Genomic DNA, 13,853 nt, shown 5'->3' on the forward strand with positions numbered 1-13,853 from the left:
TACAGCATGAATTTTGCTACTGATTTGCTAGTAATTAATTCAATCTGTATGTCAATTATTAATGGATAAGGGATGTGTTGTAATTGTGTCCCAGTTGGAGATTTTCAATAAAAAAATCCCTTGATTGTAAATATTGAAAAAAAAACATCAGACTTTATCTCTTTCCAAACAGTTAGAAGTAGGTTATTGGGCACATCAGGCTTGTCTTGGCCAAAGTTGCTACAAAGATAGATAGAACTGTATAGCCTTCAGTATAATGACTTACTTTAAAAGTAATTTATGTCACAGCGTAGTCAAATAAAATTCAACTCACTTCCACAGTATCACCACTCATTCTGGTAATACAAAATACCATATTATGCCTGTTAAGAGAATAACTTAATTACTATATTATCATTTAACTAATGGTTTAAAAAAAAGATGTTCATCTGCATGATTTTTACTGTTCAAAAATCTAAAGCCTTCTCCCTAGCTTTTACTGCTGGAGTTTCAGTTTACACTGCCAATTCTCTGCCAAGTAGGTCACAAGCTCAGTTGTTCAAAGTTCCAAAGTGCACTTTTATGAAAGCAGCCCAGGCTTTGCAAGAAAACCCGATTGATACAGAGAAGAAAAGGGAAAACAAGTTGGATTTCTGTTTCTGACTCCACGATTTACGAGCACATGTTGGCACAAAGAAACCTAGTCACTTGAGCTCGACTATGACTGCAGAAATATGGGACATTATTATTGTTGGAGCAGGACTATCTGGACTGAGCGCAGCTCATTTGCTCAGAAAAAGGAATGCCAAGTTGAAAATACTGATACTGGAAGGAAAAGGTTTGTAAAAATTCAAAGCAATCGGTAATCTGAAATGAGGGTAATTTACTGGATTCTTTAGCTATGATATTGTCTCTAACTAAATCATCTCTGTTGTGCCATGCAGATCGGGTGGGAGGTCGCACAGTGTCCATTGAAATACCAGCAGCCAATGGTGTTGATCGCTGGGACTTTGGGGGGCAGTGGGTAGGAAGGTAAGGTTGATCAATAATGGAGGAATAATCACACATCACATCAATGTAGCAGTCACCTAGTTAAGATCACAAGGATATTTATTATTTGATTATATAATTATGTCTTACAGGGATTTTCTAGTTGACAAAAACAGAGGAAAATTCTGCTTATGTTTTGAATTTTTTGTTTTGTTTATGATACTGAAAAGCATTTAGTAGCAATTGAAATGCAGAAGAGTTCCACCAGACTCAGAGATACAATCAGGGAGTCTTGAGCTATTGCTAATATACAATTGAAAGTTTATCAGATATTTCACCTCTTTCATTACGCAATCAAAACAGTGTTGAAGGACTTGAGGTAAATCATTAGGGCAGAAAATGTAGATCTCAATTAGACAAGCGAACTTCATTTACGTGATAATTGTAGCAAATGTATTTATTGATGGGCAGGGGTTGGTGCAGTGGTTAGCATTTTCACATGGTTCAGGTTCTGGGGTTGAGCCTGCCGACTGAATGCAAGCTAAGATTGGCTCCAGCCATGTAGAAGATTTTGAGTAGTTAAGGCACAATGATTTATTGGTTGCGGTTTGGAAACATAACATTCAAAGTTGGCCCCTCCTTCTGGGCTTAACAAGGGTTATGGTGCTCACAAGAAAAAACTTAGTTCACATGTAGTTTTTCGTGGTTATATTCATGTTTTGTCTGTGCTGCTGTCTTGTGATCTAGCACCTGGTTGCTACGTTTTCAATAAGGTTGACGTCAGAAACTTAGCGAACACAGCTAAATTAATATAAAGGAGAAACACAGGTAGAGGGCAGAGTCTATTCAGATAAAGACGCAGCCACGCAGTCCTAGTGGGTCATAAGTTGATGATTGAGAGGGATTTTACTTTGTACGAGTCTAAACATCGTTTTTGGCGAAATCCTACTCATCCTAATATTGACGTCACTCAAAGAAAGAAATAAGGTGCCCATTATCTGAACGTCTTTAAAAAAGAAGATTACTTTTAAAAAAAGCTGAAAAGATGTCTAATGAGTCAGAGAGATTTAAGGATTTTAGGGCTAGTACAGAGCTTATATAATTAATTCCGAAAATAATAGAATGGGGATGCATATTGCTCAATGTTGTGCTTGTAGGCTGGTACTGTACTGTCTCAAGGCCTTTGATTGCAACATGTATGCTGCAGGTCTGCTGATATACAAGCGTTTACTCTAGCTTGTTTTTTCTGATACCTGTGCTAATTGATGCATAAGATGATTTTATTTTTTGTAAGATAATTTAAATAATAAATAATATATCTTTCCTGTGAACCCACGGGATGGTAGCTGTTGCCCTGGTAACAGGTAATGGAGATCCAAATCAATAAGCACTCCAGAGTATGTGAGCAATGTAGAAAATAACGTCACATTTTTGTATCTTTTCAGAACCTAACAAGCATTTCAGCTTGCTTCTCTTTCAAGGTTTTTAGTCTTAGTAATGTGTCTGTTTTCAATATCAAGCGGACCGCTGTCACCTTGGTCTTCCAACCTAAAGTGAACAATCATACATAGCAACTACCAGCCTATCTCAAAAGTGTCACATTTCTCATATATTTGTAGGGATTATTGTACAGTCACATTGTAAGAGACATTTCAGTCATGATTCAGACCACAACACAGAACAAACTGCTTTGATTAAAGTTACCACCTCTATAGTTGCTAACTGGTGGACTACAACATGTAGTCAACTGTTGGAAATAGCACAGCTCAACTATGTGTGAAGTGCATTGTTCAACAGCACTTTGATGACTTGCATCTTTCAGGTGCTCCATGTCACTTCACAATTTGGCATATATTTTTTCCCCAGTTGTTCAAGTGCTAGCTCAAGCAATGTTGTATTCTCAAGCCTACCTCTCTTAAATCAGAATAAATGCATTTCTGATTCTGTATCAGCTGAAAGTGTTAAAACCCTACACCAAATCCTCAAACACTGTAAACCTAAGCATATATATATATAGTGGCTTCTTTTCTTTTTCAGCACCCAAACACACATCTTGGAGCTCATAAAGGAGCTGGGCTTAGAGACGTTCCCGCAATTCAATATTGGCAAGAAGGTTCACCACACAGGAGGGCCAGGTGCCAAAGTTCGCACCTACAGAACCAGTATCCCTGCTCTATCCCCAGTGGTGCTCATGGACCTCACCCAGCTGCTGTGGAAGGTGAGGCAAGCAGACTTACACAGCAATATTCTGCACTTCTGTTCAATCATGGCTTTCCTCCCAAATTCTTAGAAATGATACGAGTCAGCCAAATAACTCCTAGTGGAATGGTTTAATTAATTTATTGTTGCATGTGTACCAATAACAATATGATATACAGCACATCAGCAGATATACACTATTTCTTTAGAGGCCAGCTTTTACAACAATATATTTCTATAATCCGCTTTATTGAACAATATCCTTACCATTCTGGGAATCAATAAGCAGCCCCAAATGGTTGTGGTAATGGTATTTTACATGTATGAGGCTGTGTGCTTTCAGATTAATAGAACAAGCATATATCAATCACACAAAGTACCACAAAATGTCCTGCCCAGGATAAGTGCTTAGAGTAGGAGTGGGAAGCAGAAAATGTGCGGGGAAAGCCCCGACAGAATCATGTTTGATCATGTTTTTTCAACTATTCTTCTTTTTTTCTGCACCAATGGGATGATTCTTTTTTTTTCTGGTAAAGCATCATGTGTGGCTGTGGTGTTGTAACTGTACTTTGCACTCAGCTTGACAGACTGTGTGCCACAGTATGCGTCCAGGATCCTTGGAGGACTCCCAACGCTGTTGAACTGGACAGCATGACCCTGCATTCATACATTGAGCAACATGCGTGGACTGCAGGTATGTTTAAAAGTTGCTTTAGCTATCGCACCCTCTATTTCCTTCAATGGAGCATGTTGACATGTTGACCAACGTTCGTGACTCTTGATACAGTGTTCCATATACAGTATTTTTATGGAACAATTATGAGTCTACAGGCTGTGATGTAGGAACAAAGATGAAGATATATAATAGTTGAGGTGAAAAATGTGTCTCTGATCCATAAAGGAGCTGTATTTAACATTCTTAATGATACAGAAGCAAACAACTATTTGATATGTAAAAATATGGTGGAGTAATGTTTACATAAACAGATAGTTCATATAGTAGCAGACTTGACATGCTAACAAGCTCACATATGTCATATAATACCATTTGCTACCATGCAAATTAACTATGGAGCTTTTTTTCTTATCTTTTCTCGAGTGCAATTTTTTTAATTTGAAAGAGGATGACTTATTGATTATTGAAAACCCGGTCCTTGCTTGCTCTTGGATTTGCACTGCTTCTGCTCAAACTTTATGCTTGCACACCGACATATTGCTGCTTGCACAGCTTTCCTGCGCTCCAGCCCTTCTCCTCACACTCACTTGCTTTACTTTTTATATATATATATAATAAGAATAAAGATAGGAAAATAACTCCATAATTAACTTACAAAACACAAAGTACAGCTGAGGCTAATAAGAATGTCATACATTTTGCTGGTCATCAACTAAGTATTGCATACATTGTCACGGATGGAAAGACATTAGCGTTCATCCTCTGGAAATATTGAAAGTCCGTACCAAATTTCATGCCAGTCCATCTTTTATTCGCTGAGGAATTTCAGTGTGGATCAGTGGTTTAGCCATTCTTGGAGCCACGCTAGTAGATTTCTTTTGTCAGTGCATGAAATGTCTATAGTATAGATCGTTAATCATGCCTAGATTTTTACTCAAAACCAAAGAAATTGCAGTACCAGATTTATTGGGTGCAGACTAAAGAGGGCTTCATTTGATGAGTTAATTACAGAAATAACCATCCTCTAATATGGTTTCTTTGTTGAGGTTTATTGACTGGCCAATGGCACAATGCTAGACTTTCATGGTCAGATAAATTGCAGTTTTTACACTGTATAGGGGTTAGCTATGGAATGGTTCACACTTTGGCAGGACACTGAAATGGTATGGGAATGTATAGAATCACTACATGTGTGAGAGCTACAGTATGTCTTCATTCATCTGCCAGAGCTAAAAGAAGAGATGGGTCTGTGTAGCAGATCTGTCCTTGGCATGGAGCCATCGCAGATGTCCTTCCTATTCTTCCTCATGTATGCTGCAGCAGCTGGAGGGGTACTGCCACTGCTGGAAAGCACTCCGGGTTCTGCGCAAGAGCTCAAGATAAAGGTACAGAGCTGATATTATAATTATTATTATTATTCAAACTCCATATTATTGACTTGAGAGCATTTTCCAAAAACAAAGACCCCAGTGGATTTCTTCTCTCCTTTAATAAAATGTCCCTGTAAAAAACTATCCCTCAACAGAGTCAGAACATCGTGTACAATCCCTGTCTTAACAAACACAGAGCCTTTGTTTATCCCAGACACATCATCGATTGGCACACCTAGAACACTTGGAGTTGTGGTTTTGTTTTGGATTTTTCCTATTTTCACTTAGCTACCATAGCGAGTTACGGTTCCATGCCTTTCTATGTTTGAGCCATTGCTTCCAAACCTTCTCTCTCCACAGAGTGGTGGAGTGTAAAATGGCTCAAGGCCAAAAGGGGAAGAAAAAGAAAATTGCAACAATGCTTTTCTAGTTACAAACTTGTGTATTAGCAGATTTTCTCCCCTCATATTTATCTGCAGCAATTTTCTTATTTCGGCATTTCAGCTGTATCCTGAGGGAATTATTACAAGTACTGTGAGCATGGCAACACCACAGATGCAGTAAAAGCAGCATCAGATGTATGGAGCTTCATCAGTTGTTACTTATTCCTTCAATCATTTTGAATACATTTGATCTGAAAATCTAGATTAAAGTCAGGACCCTTTGTGTGTATTTCTCCTTTATACTTCAAAATCAAGCTTACGTTTGGCTTTTATTTTTCCTGTTTTTAGGAATTTTCATATACTTATCACTTTAAAAAGGGTTAGGGTTAGGGTTAGGGTTAGAAAAAAACTTCCCACTGACTATTCACTGCAGAATAACCAGGACATTGTTTCCCAGAAAATGATGTTGCTGATGAGGATTTATTTGAAATGTAGCCTACATTTCTAATTGTGCCAGAAACAAAAATGTTTTATTGCATTGGGATGTCAGCAGATGCCTCATATGAGGCAGGTCCATATAAAAATGGCACAAATAACTGAATTATCTGCATGGCTGGCTAAACACCACAAGGAGTTTGTGGTTTAATGATTTGGCTGAAGAAACCCTTAAACGTCAAGCACTCTGCCCACCCTGGGTATCCATGGTGTAGTTTCTGTCTCTCCACAGGGAGGCACCCAACAACTTTCACAGTGTCTGGCAGAACGTGTCGGGTGGAAGAATGTCCGGCTGGGTTCTGCTGTGATGGCCATATGGCAGGTAGAGTACAGTAACATCTCACTAAGGGTTTGATGAGGCGCGACACAGAGATAACAGCTTCCACAGTGGGGAAATAGACCGTCTCCTGTGAGGGCACCGTCTGTTCTGCTTGACTGTCTTCCTTATCCACAGCTGAGAGACCAAGAAGGCTCCATGCAAGCAGAGAGCTTTGCCTTGAAGTATTGTTTATTCTTTGCTGATAATGTATGTATTGTTTGTTAGAGCATAGAATATCCAGCAATCCAATGGGATTGCTGGATTTTAGACTATAGAATACTAAATTGAATACCAAAATCAGTTAGAGGACTATACGTTTTCTAATATGCTCCAAAGCAGAGCTGAAACGATTAGTTAATGACGGCAATTTTGATTATCAATTTGGCAATTATGTCTGTCACCAAGAAAAAAATGCCAAGAATGAACTGGTTGCAGCCGAGTATTTTGTGTTTTTCTGATTTGTATCACGGTAAATGTACTTCTGCAGGACATCAGCAGATTGAAGATGTCACCCCAGAGCAGAAAAATGTGTTAATTAATGAATTAGTGGATCAACAGAAAAACAATCGTCGACTATCTTGAGTAATTTATTGTTTAAAATATTTTTGGGGCAAAAATGCCACTAAAGTCACAGGGTTTAGCCTTTCAGATGTGAATTTCAACTGGTTTTCAGCGAGTGAAATGTATCATTGGATTTTAGTTCAAGAGGGCGTCGTTTGTTCTATTGTTACGATGAAACAATTCCCAAAATGTTGGCAAATTAATCCATAATGAAAATAATTGTTGATTCCGGCCCTACATTGTATGTACTAAATAATAAATCAATGAATCAATTAACTGAAATAATAATCAAATGAATCAATATTGAAAATAATCACTAACTGCAGTCCTAGTCCCAAGTACTAAACAGTAATAATATGAACAAATACAGAAAGTACCATGGGCAGATTCACAGAAGGCTTTAGCCGGTCCCAGCATGCATTGGGTGACAGGGAGGGCACACCGTTGACATTTAGTCATGTCTATCAAGGGCTAACACATATTGACAGACAAACACACTCACACTCACATTCACAGCTACAGGAAATGTTGAGTTTCCAGTCCATCCTAAGCTAAAACTGGAGCACCCAGAAGAAACCCACATAGGCACCAGGAGCAGATGCAAACCTCACACAGTTGGCCGGGTGGGCTTCATACCAAGGACCTTCTTGCTGCAAGGCAATAATACACACAAATCAAAAAATATAAACTCAGTATTCTGGCTTCTTTAGGACATTGAGGAAAGCTTGTCCAAATAGGGAAAGCTGGAATACCTTTAGTCTCTGCTCTGAAGGTTGTTACAGAGGTGCTGGACGATTTCAACTCCTAATGCTTTACTGTTTTATTAATGGTGTGTGTATAAAAATATACTTTTTAATAATCCTAACGTTACTCAGGAGCCAGTCAAGACCAAAAAATGCAGGAAATGTAATTTCAAATTTTCAGCATCCAAAAATATATAGCTGTTTTACAATCTCAGAGGATAAGTGCTTTCTATGTTGCACAGTAATGTTCAGTGGTGGGTGAGTTTTAATTATCACCAGAGGCTTAAGTTAAGTGCATGTGAGACCAAGGGAGCAAGCACACAAGAGCTCTGCTGTGATTCATAAACCCAGTGATATACAGTAGAACATTTTGCCATCACAATGCCATTTAAGTTGATTTTACCACGTCATTTGTTTAAATTACTACAAGATCTTTTTCTCTTTTCAGAATGGACATCCATAAAAATACAATAGAATGAAATCAGTTTGATTCACAGAACTCTGCCTCATGTATAAATATATCCTAGAAAACTATCTTTGCTTCACTGTTACATGATACTACTGACACATGACTGTAGTGTGTCTGTTTACGGCATTTAATCAGTGTATCACAGGCTCAAGGTTAATGTATAGACATATTATAAAAAACTGGCACTATTGGTTTGCAGAAACGCAGAATTTGGCTGTGAAGATATAATAAACATTTAGCCAAAGTAATTTCAGATATGCAGAGTAAGATGCTTTAAAATATAGGGCCGGCTACTGTAAAGAAGTGATGAAAAGTAATTAACTTAAGTTAAATTCAGTTTGTGCATACCATATTTGAAATACTCAGTCAGCAAATCACACTAATAAAAAGCTCCATCACACAAGAGGGGATGTAATATACTCACAAATCTGTGCAGCTTGCTTATCAAATAAAGCTGTGTTTCTGTTTATGTGTTTCGACAGGATGCTGAGTGGGCCAGGGTGACCACCACGACCAACACCTTCCTGTGCAGAGCTGTGATTGTCACCTGCCCCCCTCATTTGGCAGGTCAGTGTGCGTCTCCCACCTCCGTCGACTCGCTAAATTAAATTCTCACCGATGCAGAAGGCAAATATCCTCCCCTCTCACTACGTCAGTCAAATGTAGTAAACTGTGCATCCATGCCGATAAAGACTTAGATTCTCCGAAATCGTTTTTGGCTCTGGGATGTGGCAGTCACTTCGGTTGAGGTAGATTTGTTCTGAGGTCGGGCTACGGGCTGAGGAATTGCCTGGATTGGATTTTGAACCAGAGCAAAAGTTAAGGCCAAAACTTTTACTGGGGCCTAACTTGACATTCGCTATGGTCGGCAGTGGGAAGTTGAAAGTGACAAACACGTCATAACCGAGGAAAACATTGACCCTGACAGTAAACTGTTCTCAAGAGCCAAAAAGTTGTAATTGCACCAAATAATAGCCTTTAAAACCATGTCATTTTGAAAATCATGCGGCAAGGTCTTTTTAATTAACAGCAAACGTTACAGCAATATGTGTCGATTTGAATGCAAATCCATTTTCCATGTTGCGGCAGTGAGTTTGAGAAAACATATCCATCATATCCAATCCACTGAGTAGAAACCATTTGTTTTTCTCTTGTTTTTTCTTGGTCAGAAAATAGAAAACCTGCATTCCAAACTCAGTTGGTGGGTAACATAGCAGTGACTTGGAGTTGATTTAATGTTTGCAGTCTGGCTGGCGCTTGTCACGTGTATGTGACACATACTAAGACAGGAGTTGTGCTGGCTGATGCCAAGGCTGGAGCCGAAGCTATAGTTCTTGCCAGGTTTTGAAGGGGCCGAAGCGGAATCTGAAGCTGGGCCTTACACTGGGTCTGTGCCTGTGTATGAACTAAGCTGGCAACAGATCTGTCACTCAAATCCTCATACTCATAGCCATGGACCATAGCCAGGATCCTTAATGAGACAGGTTTGAAAGCAGTGTTGAATTATGCAGCATGGATTGCTCTGGCTCGGATGCCACTGGGCCACGCTTTGGCCTTAAATCAGTGTGGGAAGATTGACAGGGACTTTCAAAAGCCAAAGTCAGGCCAGTGATGGAGACGTCACCTCTGGGATAAATTAAAGGGAGGATTGGTGCTTGAAGTCACCTGTTTGACATGTTTTGTTTTAATTTTCTGCAGGTGAATAAACCTGAGCAGCCGTCTAGTTAGTGGGGGAGCGAAGGAGAGAGGCTTTATTTGTTTTGCCTTTTCACCGCAGACAGAACACATGCACAAAAAATAAATAAAAAAAAGGATCTGGATGGCTCTGTCTCTTCAAAAAACATGATAACTCCTGTGAAATATTCAGGTTGTGTTATCGTTGACACGTAAACATCGTCCATTTCTCCCACTTCTCACGACATCGCTCCACTTGAGCTCTTATTCTATGAGTTAACAGTTCCACATCATACATTTCACTCACAATTTTCAGCCATCCATCTTGTGACGGTGGTTCCGCCTCGTGCCATCTCTTCGTAATAGCCTTCTTACAAGCTGCTAGCAACATTTTCAGCAGATACCCGTCTTGAAGGAGAGTTTTAATGGTGATAGTGACTGTAGACGATCCCTCGCTTGGACAGTAAAGAGTACATTGCTCCATAACCGCTCATATTTAGTTCCTTTTGTTACAGATGTTTGTTTCTGACATTCTTAATTCTTTCAGAAGTCACTTGCTTTTGATTCAGTAAATCGGTAGATGGATGACTGAACAAAGAAATGAATACTCTCTTGGGTCCAAGAGGTGCTTGGCATCAAAAGACACCCCCCACTGTATTCACACACACACACACACACAATTGCAACTGCTGGATATGAGCTGTTCGTTCCCCAATATATCACGTTTGTCCTGTTCTTGGCTCCTGGATTTATCTCCCCATTCATCCATCCATCTTTTATAATGAGTTCCGTCAGTTTTCTTTCCCTCCGCTTTTTGTTACCACTTCTCTCACTCACCTCAATGATTTACGAACGGTTTGGTTTCGCTGCAGATGAGATTGCCATGCAAGAAAAGAAATGAGCTTGGAAATGAGAACTTTGCCGCGCAATCTTGAAGATGTGATTGAAGTATGTGCATATATTAGTAAGTAAATAGGTTCCCATGTATATTTATTATGAGACGGCATTGTATAAAAACAAATACCAATTAAGCTTTCACAGCATGCAGTTGGAGTATAATGCAATTAGGCTGAACGTTAGACTGTACGTCTAACATTCAGCGGTAGTTACAGAGACAGCTCTGCAGTTACTAAATTAACATTTAGTTTCAATGTGTTTTTCTGTCTCTCTTCATCAAGTAGGAAGTTCCTTGCACAGCAGGCCAACTGTCTGGCTGTGTGTGTGCATGTGCAAGGATATTTATTGTTAAGTGGGTGAAGCCAAAGTTCTTGACGTCTCTCGCAGGAAGTCGTCGTACCTGACTAAAGGGGGATTTCATCGGATTGCGAGTGAACTTGACAGGCAGCCAAGCAACACTGTATCTGATGTTGCAATTTATCTTCTAAATGGAGGAGGAGCTGCAGTAATGACAGCAGGCTTGGGCAGTGGTGAGGAAACTATTACATCTGCCACTCACGGTTTAGTCCACAGGCTTGTTTGCACTAGTAGAAAAACAGGTAAGCAGTGCATTAGCACTGATTTGCCAAGTGACACTTTGAGTCAGGATTCTAGGCCGCGAATGTGCTGTGCTGTGAATGAAACTAATGGAGTCTCAGTTAGGGATTAAACGTTAAGTAAGAAGCTGAAGTGATTGGGAAGATAGCTAACCCAATGCGATTTCTATCTCGCTGAATTTTAAACTCTGTGCAAATGAATTAATTAAGCTATCTATGTGTATTTTTGCATTTCTTCTGATGAGCAACATAGCAAGTGTTGGAGGTGCAGGCTAGTATCGTACATGTGGCTTTGCACTGCTTTGTTCAGCAATGGAAAATGTTAAAAGGAGATATATTATGAAAAACATTCATTAATACATGTTAAACAATGTATTGTTCTTTTGTTTTTATTATGTCAAGACAACAAGAATTATGAAGGATCTCTTAAATTTGGATATCAAAGAATTTTGACCAAGACATTTACTCTGTGATAAATACAACGTAATAGTACTCTCAGGTGGACATACTTTGTTATGGTGACATTGTTTTGGAATTACTTCAAACGTATTTTTAGTACGTCTGTACTGTAATCAACTGATACTGATCTGTGATAGACTAATTGGCCAGTAAATCAAGCTCTATTTCTGTGTAACATATCTTCTTTTCAAGAGTTTGAAAAAAGAAAATTCTAATTCTCAATTAACAGCAATTAAAAAGAAGGAAACAAAATAAATGAATTACAGTACACTCAAAAACACAACTGATTTGCTTGCGTAGGGTGTGGTAAAATCAGATCCGGTTGACAGCGGTGACTCTCTGGCATTATAATTTGTTCATGTACCCAATTCCTTTTACTAAGAAACTGATTGAGATAAAACATGTTTTCAGGACCCTTACATCAAAAATTAAATGCATCTTCTGTTTGTGGTCCACCTGCTTCGCTTAGTTGGCCGTTTAGTCATAGGAGATTAAAAGCCATTCAATATTGAACCAGTTAAATGAATTCCCAAACTAATGAAGGCAATTTTAGCCAAAAGGGTCATCCTCCGTGAGTCTATTCTTATCAGGACCAACAATTATTAAGTAATGTTGGAACTGCAGTGTGTGTATGGAGAGATGGGGGATGGTGTCTGCTGCTGCTGCTGCCGTGCGTTCAATTTAAATAAGTGTCAAGGGGCTACACACGTAATTCAATAAAAGATCTGCGATGTAACGTGCCCACAGTTACAGGAATCCATCTTCAACATTTGGATTAAGTGGTTGGTAAATAGTGCATTTAAGATTTATGAAGGCCGTCCATATTCTTCTTCTTCTTTGGTATCCATCTGTCTTTATTGCCTCATCTTTTTTGAATGTACCTTCTATATGGTTACCTGCCCAGAGTTATGGTATAAGAGGTTCTTCTATCTTTGTTTTAAAGCAAAGCATTGACAGCACACTGTAAAGGCTGTTTCTCTTATCGCATGACCATTTTCTCAGCCACACACCGAGCAAAAGGTTTTTCATACGAGCACTTCTTCTCCTCCTGAACAGGCTGTTACATCACAAGCTGTGCACTGCTCTATTGGCTTTTTAGGTTGAAAGAGGCGATCCAATTTCACAGTATATGCAGGCACAGCTATGAACTAAACTTCAGCTCGAGCTAGCTTTAGCCATTCTCACAACTTTTAAAGTTTCTTTGCACCACTCTTTATAAATTGCCATTTGGTAGCTGCATCTCTGAATCATCATCCCTTTGATGTGATGTCTTGATTTGAGTGGCTTTTCGTGTTTTACTTTCCTCATCGCTCTGACTGTCAGAGACACTGAGAGTGCCTGTGCGCTACGGTAAAGCGTCAGAGTGAGAGCGTAATGGACATTTGGAAGCCCCTTGCTGAAGGGCTACCACAGATGTAACACACAGGTCAGTGACACAGGAAATTGAGAAAGCAAGGTCGACGTTGTCCAGTAGGGCATTCACAAATTGGAGTGAAATTTTTTTTTTTTTTTTCAAATGCCACAGTATTCCAAGAGGAGAAATCAAGAACAAGACAGACAGAAAGACAATGAAAAGACTAAAAGGAAATCACTCTGGGGCAAGCAGTGTCCTTAAAAGGCAGAGTGCAAAGGGTCAGGAACCAGCAGTTGCACAGATCGCCCCCGGAGCCAATAGACGTCCTTGAACCTGCAGCCGTTTTCCAAAGATGACAGGTTGATGCAAAAAGCTGTCTGATAAACTGTCAAATGAGAGTACTTCAGTTCAGAGATGGGTGCGGGGAAGGATCGTGTCACCATCCTTTAGGGGAAGCTTGCTGTACTCCTCCATGTCTGATCCAAGATAAACCCTCTCCTCTTTTTGACTTGTAGATTTCATCCATTGCGGTCAAATTATAAAGCAGGGATTTTTTATAATAAATAGGTTGTTATTGAATACAATTTTTTTTGTTTGTTGCTGCTGTTCACATTTAAAAATCCAAGTGGTAGAACCATATAAATGCATGTGTGTGGGCGAGAGAGAGAGAGAGAGAGGTGCGGCGATGC

The 13,853-nt window shown here is 39.4% G+C and overlaps 1 protein-coding gene across 1 annotated transcript in view; it reads left to right on the top strand.

Annotated features, from left to right (window-relative positions):
• Positions 1–597: 597 nt before the first annotated feature.
• Positions 598–13,853, top strand: part of LOC306710290 (putative flavin-containing monoamine oxidase A) — a 39,261-nt gene continuing 26,005 nt past the window's right edge. The window contains exons 1-7 of the mRNA XM_079178729.1: positions 598–817; positions 924–1,011; positions 3,007–3,187; positions 3,748–3,862; positions 5,072–5,229; positions 6,325–6,414; positions 8,667–8,751. Of these exons, the coding sequence (XP_079034855.1) occupies positions 700–817; positions 924–1,011; positions 3,007–3,187; positions 3,748–3,862; positions 5,072–5,229; positions 6,325–6,414; positions 8,667–8,751 (835 nt within the window). The 5' untranslated portion in view covers positions 598–699. The remainder of the gene's footprint in view (positions 818–923; positions 1,012–3,006; positions 3,188–3,747; positions 3,863–5,071; positions 5,230–6,324; positions 6,415–8,666; positions 8,752–13,853) is intronic.

The sequence above is a fragment of the Pholis gunnellus genome (genome assembly GCF_910591455.1).
Source record: "Pholis gunnellus genome assembly, chromosome: 18".
Classification (NCBI taxonomy): domain Eukaryota; kingdom Metazoa; phylum Chordata; class Actinopteri; order Perciformes; family Pholidae; genus Pholis; species Pholis gunnellus.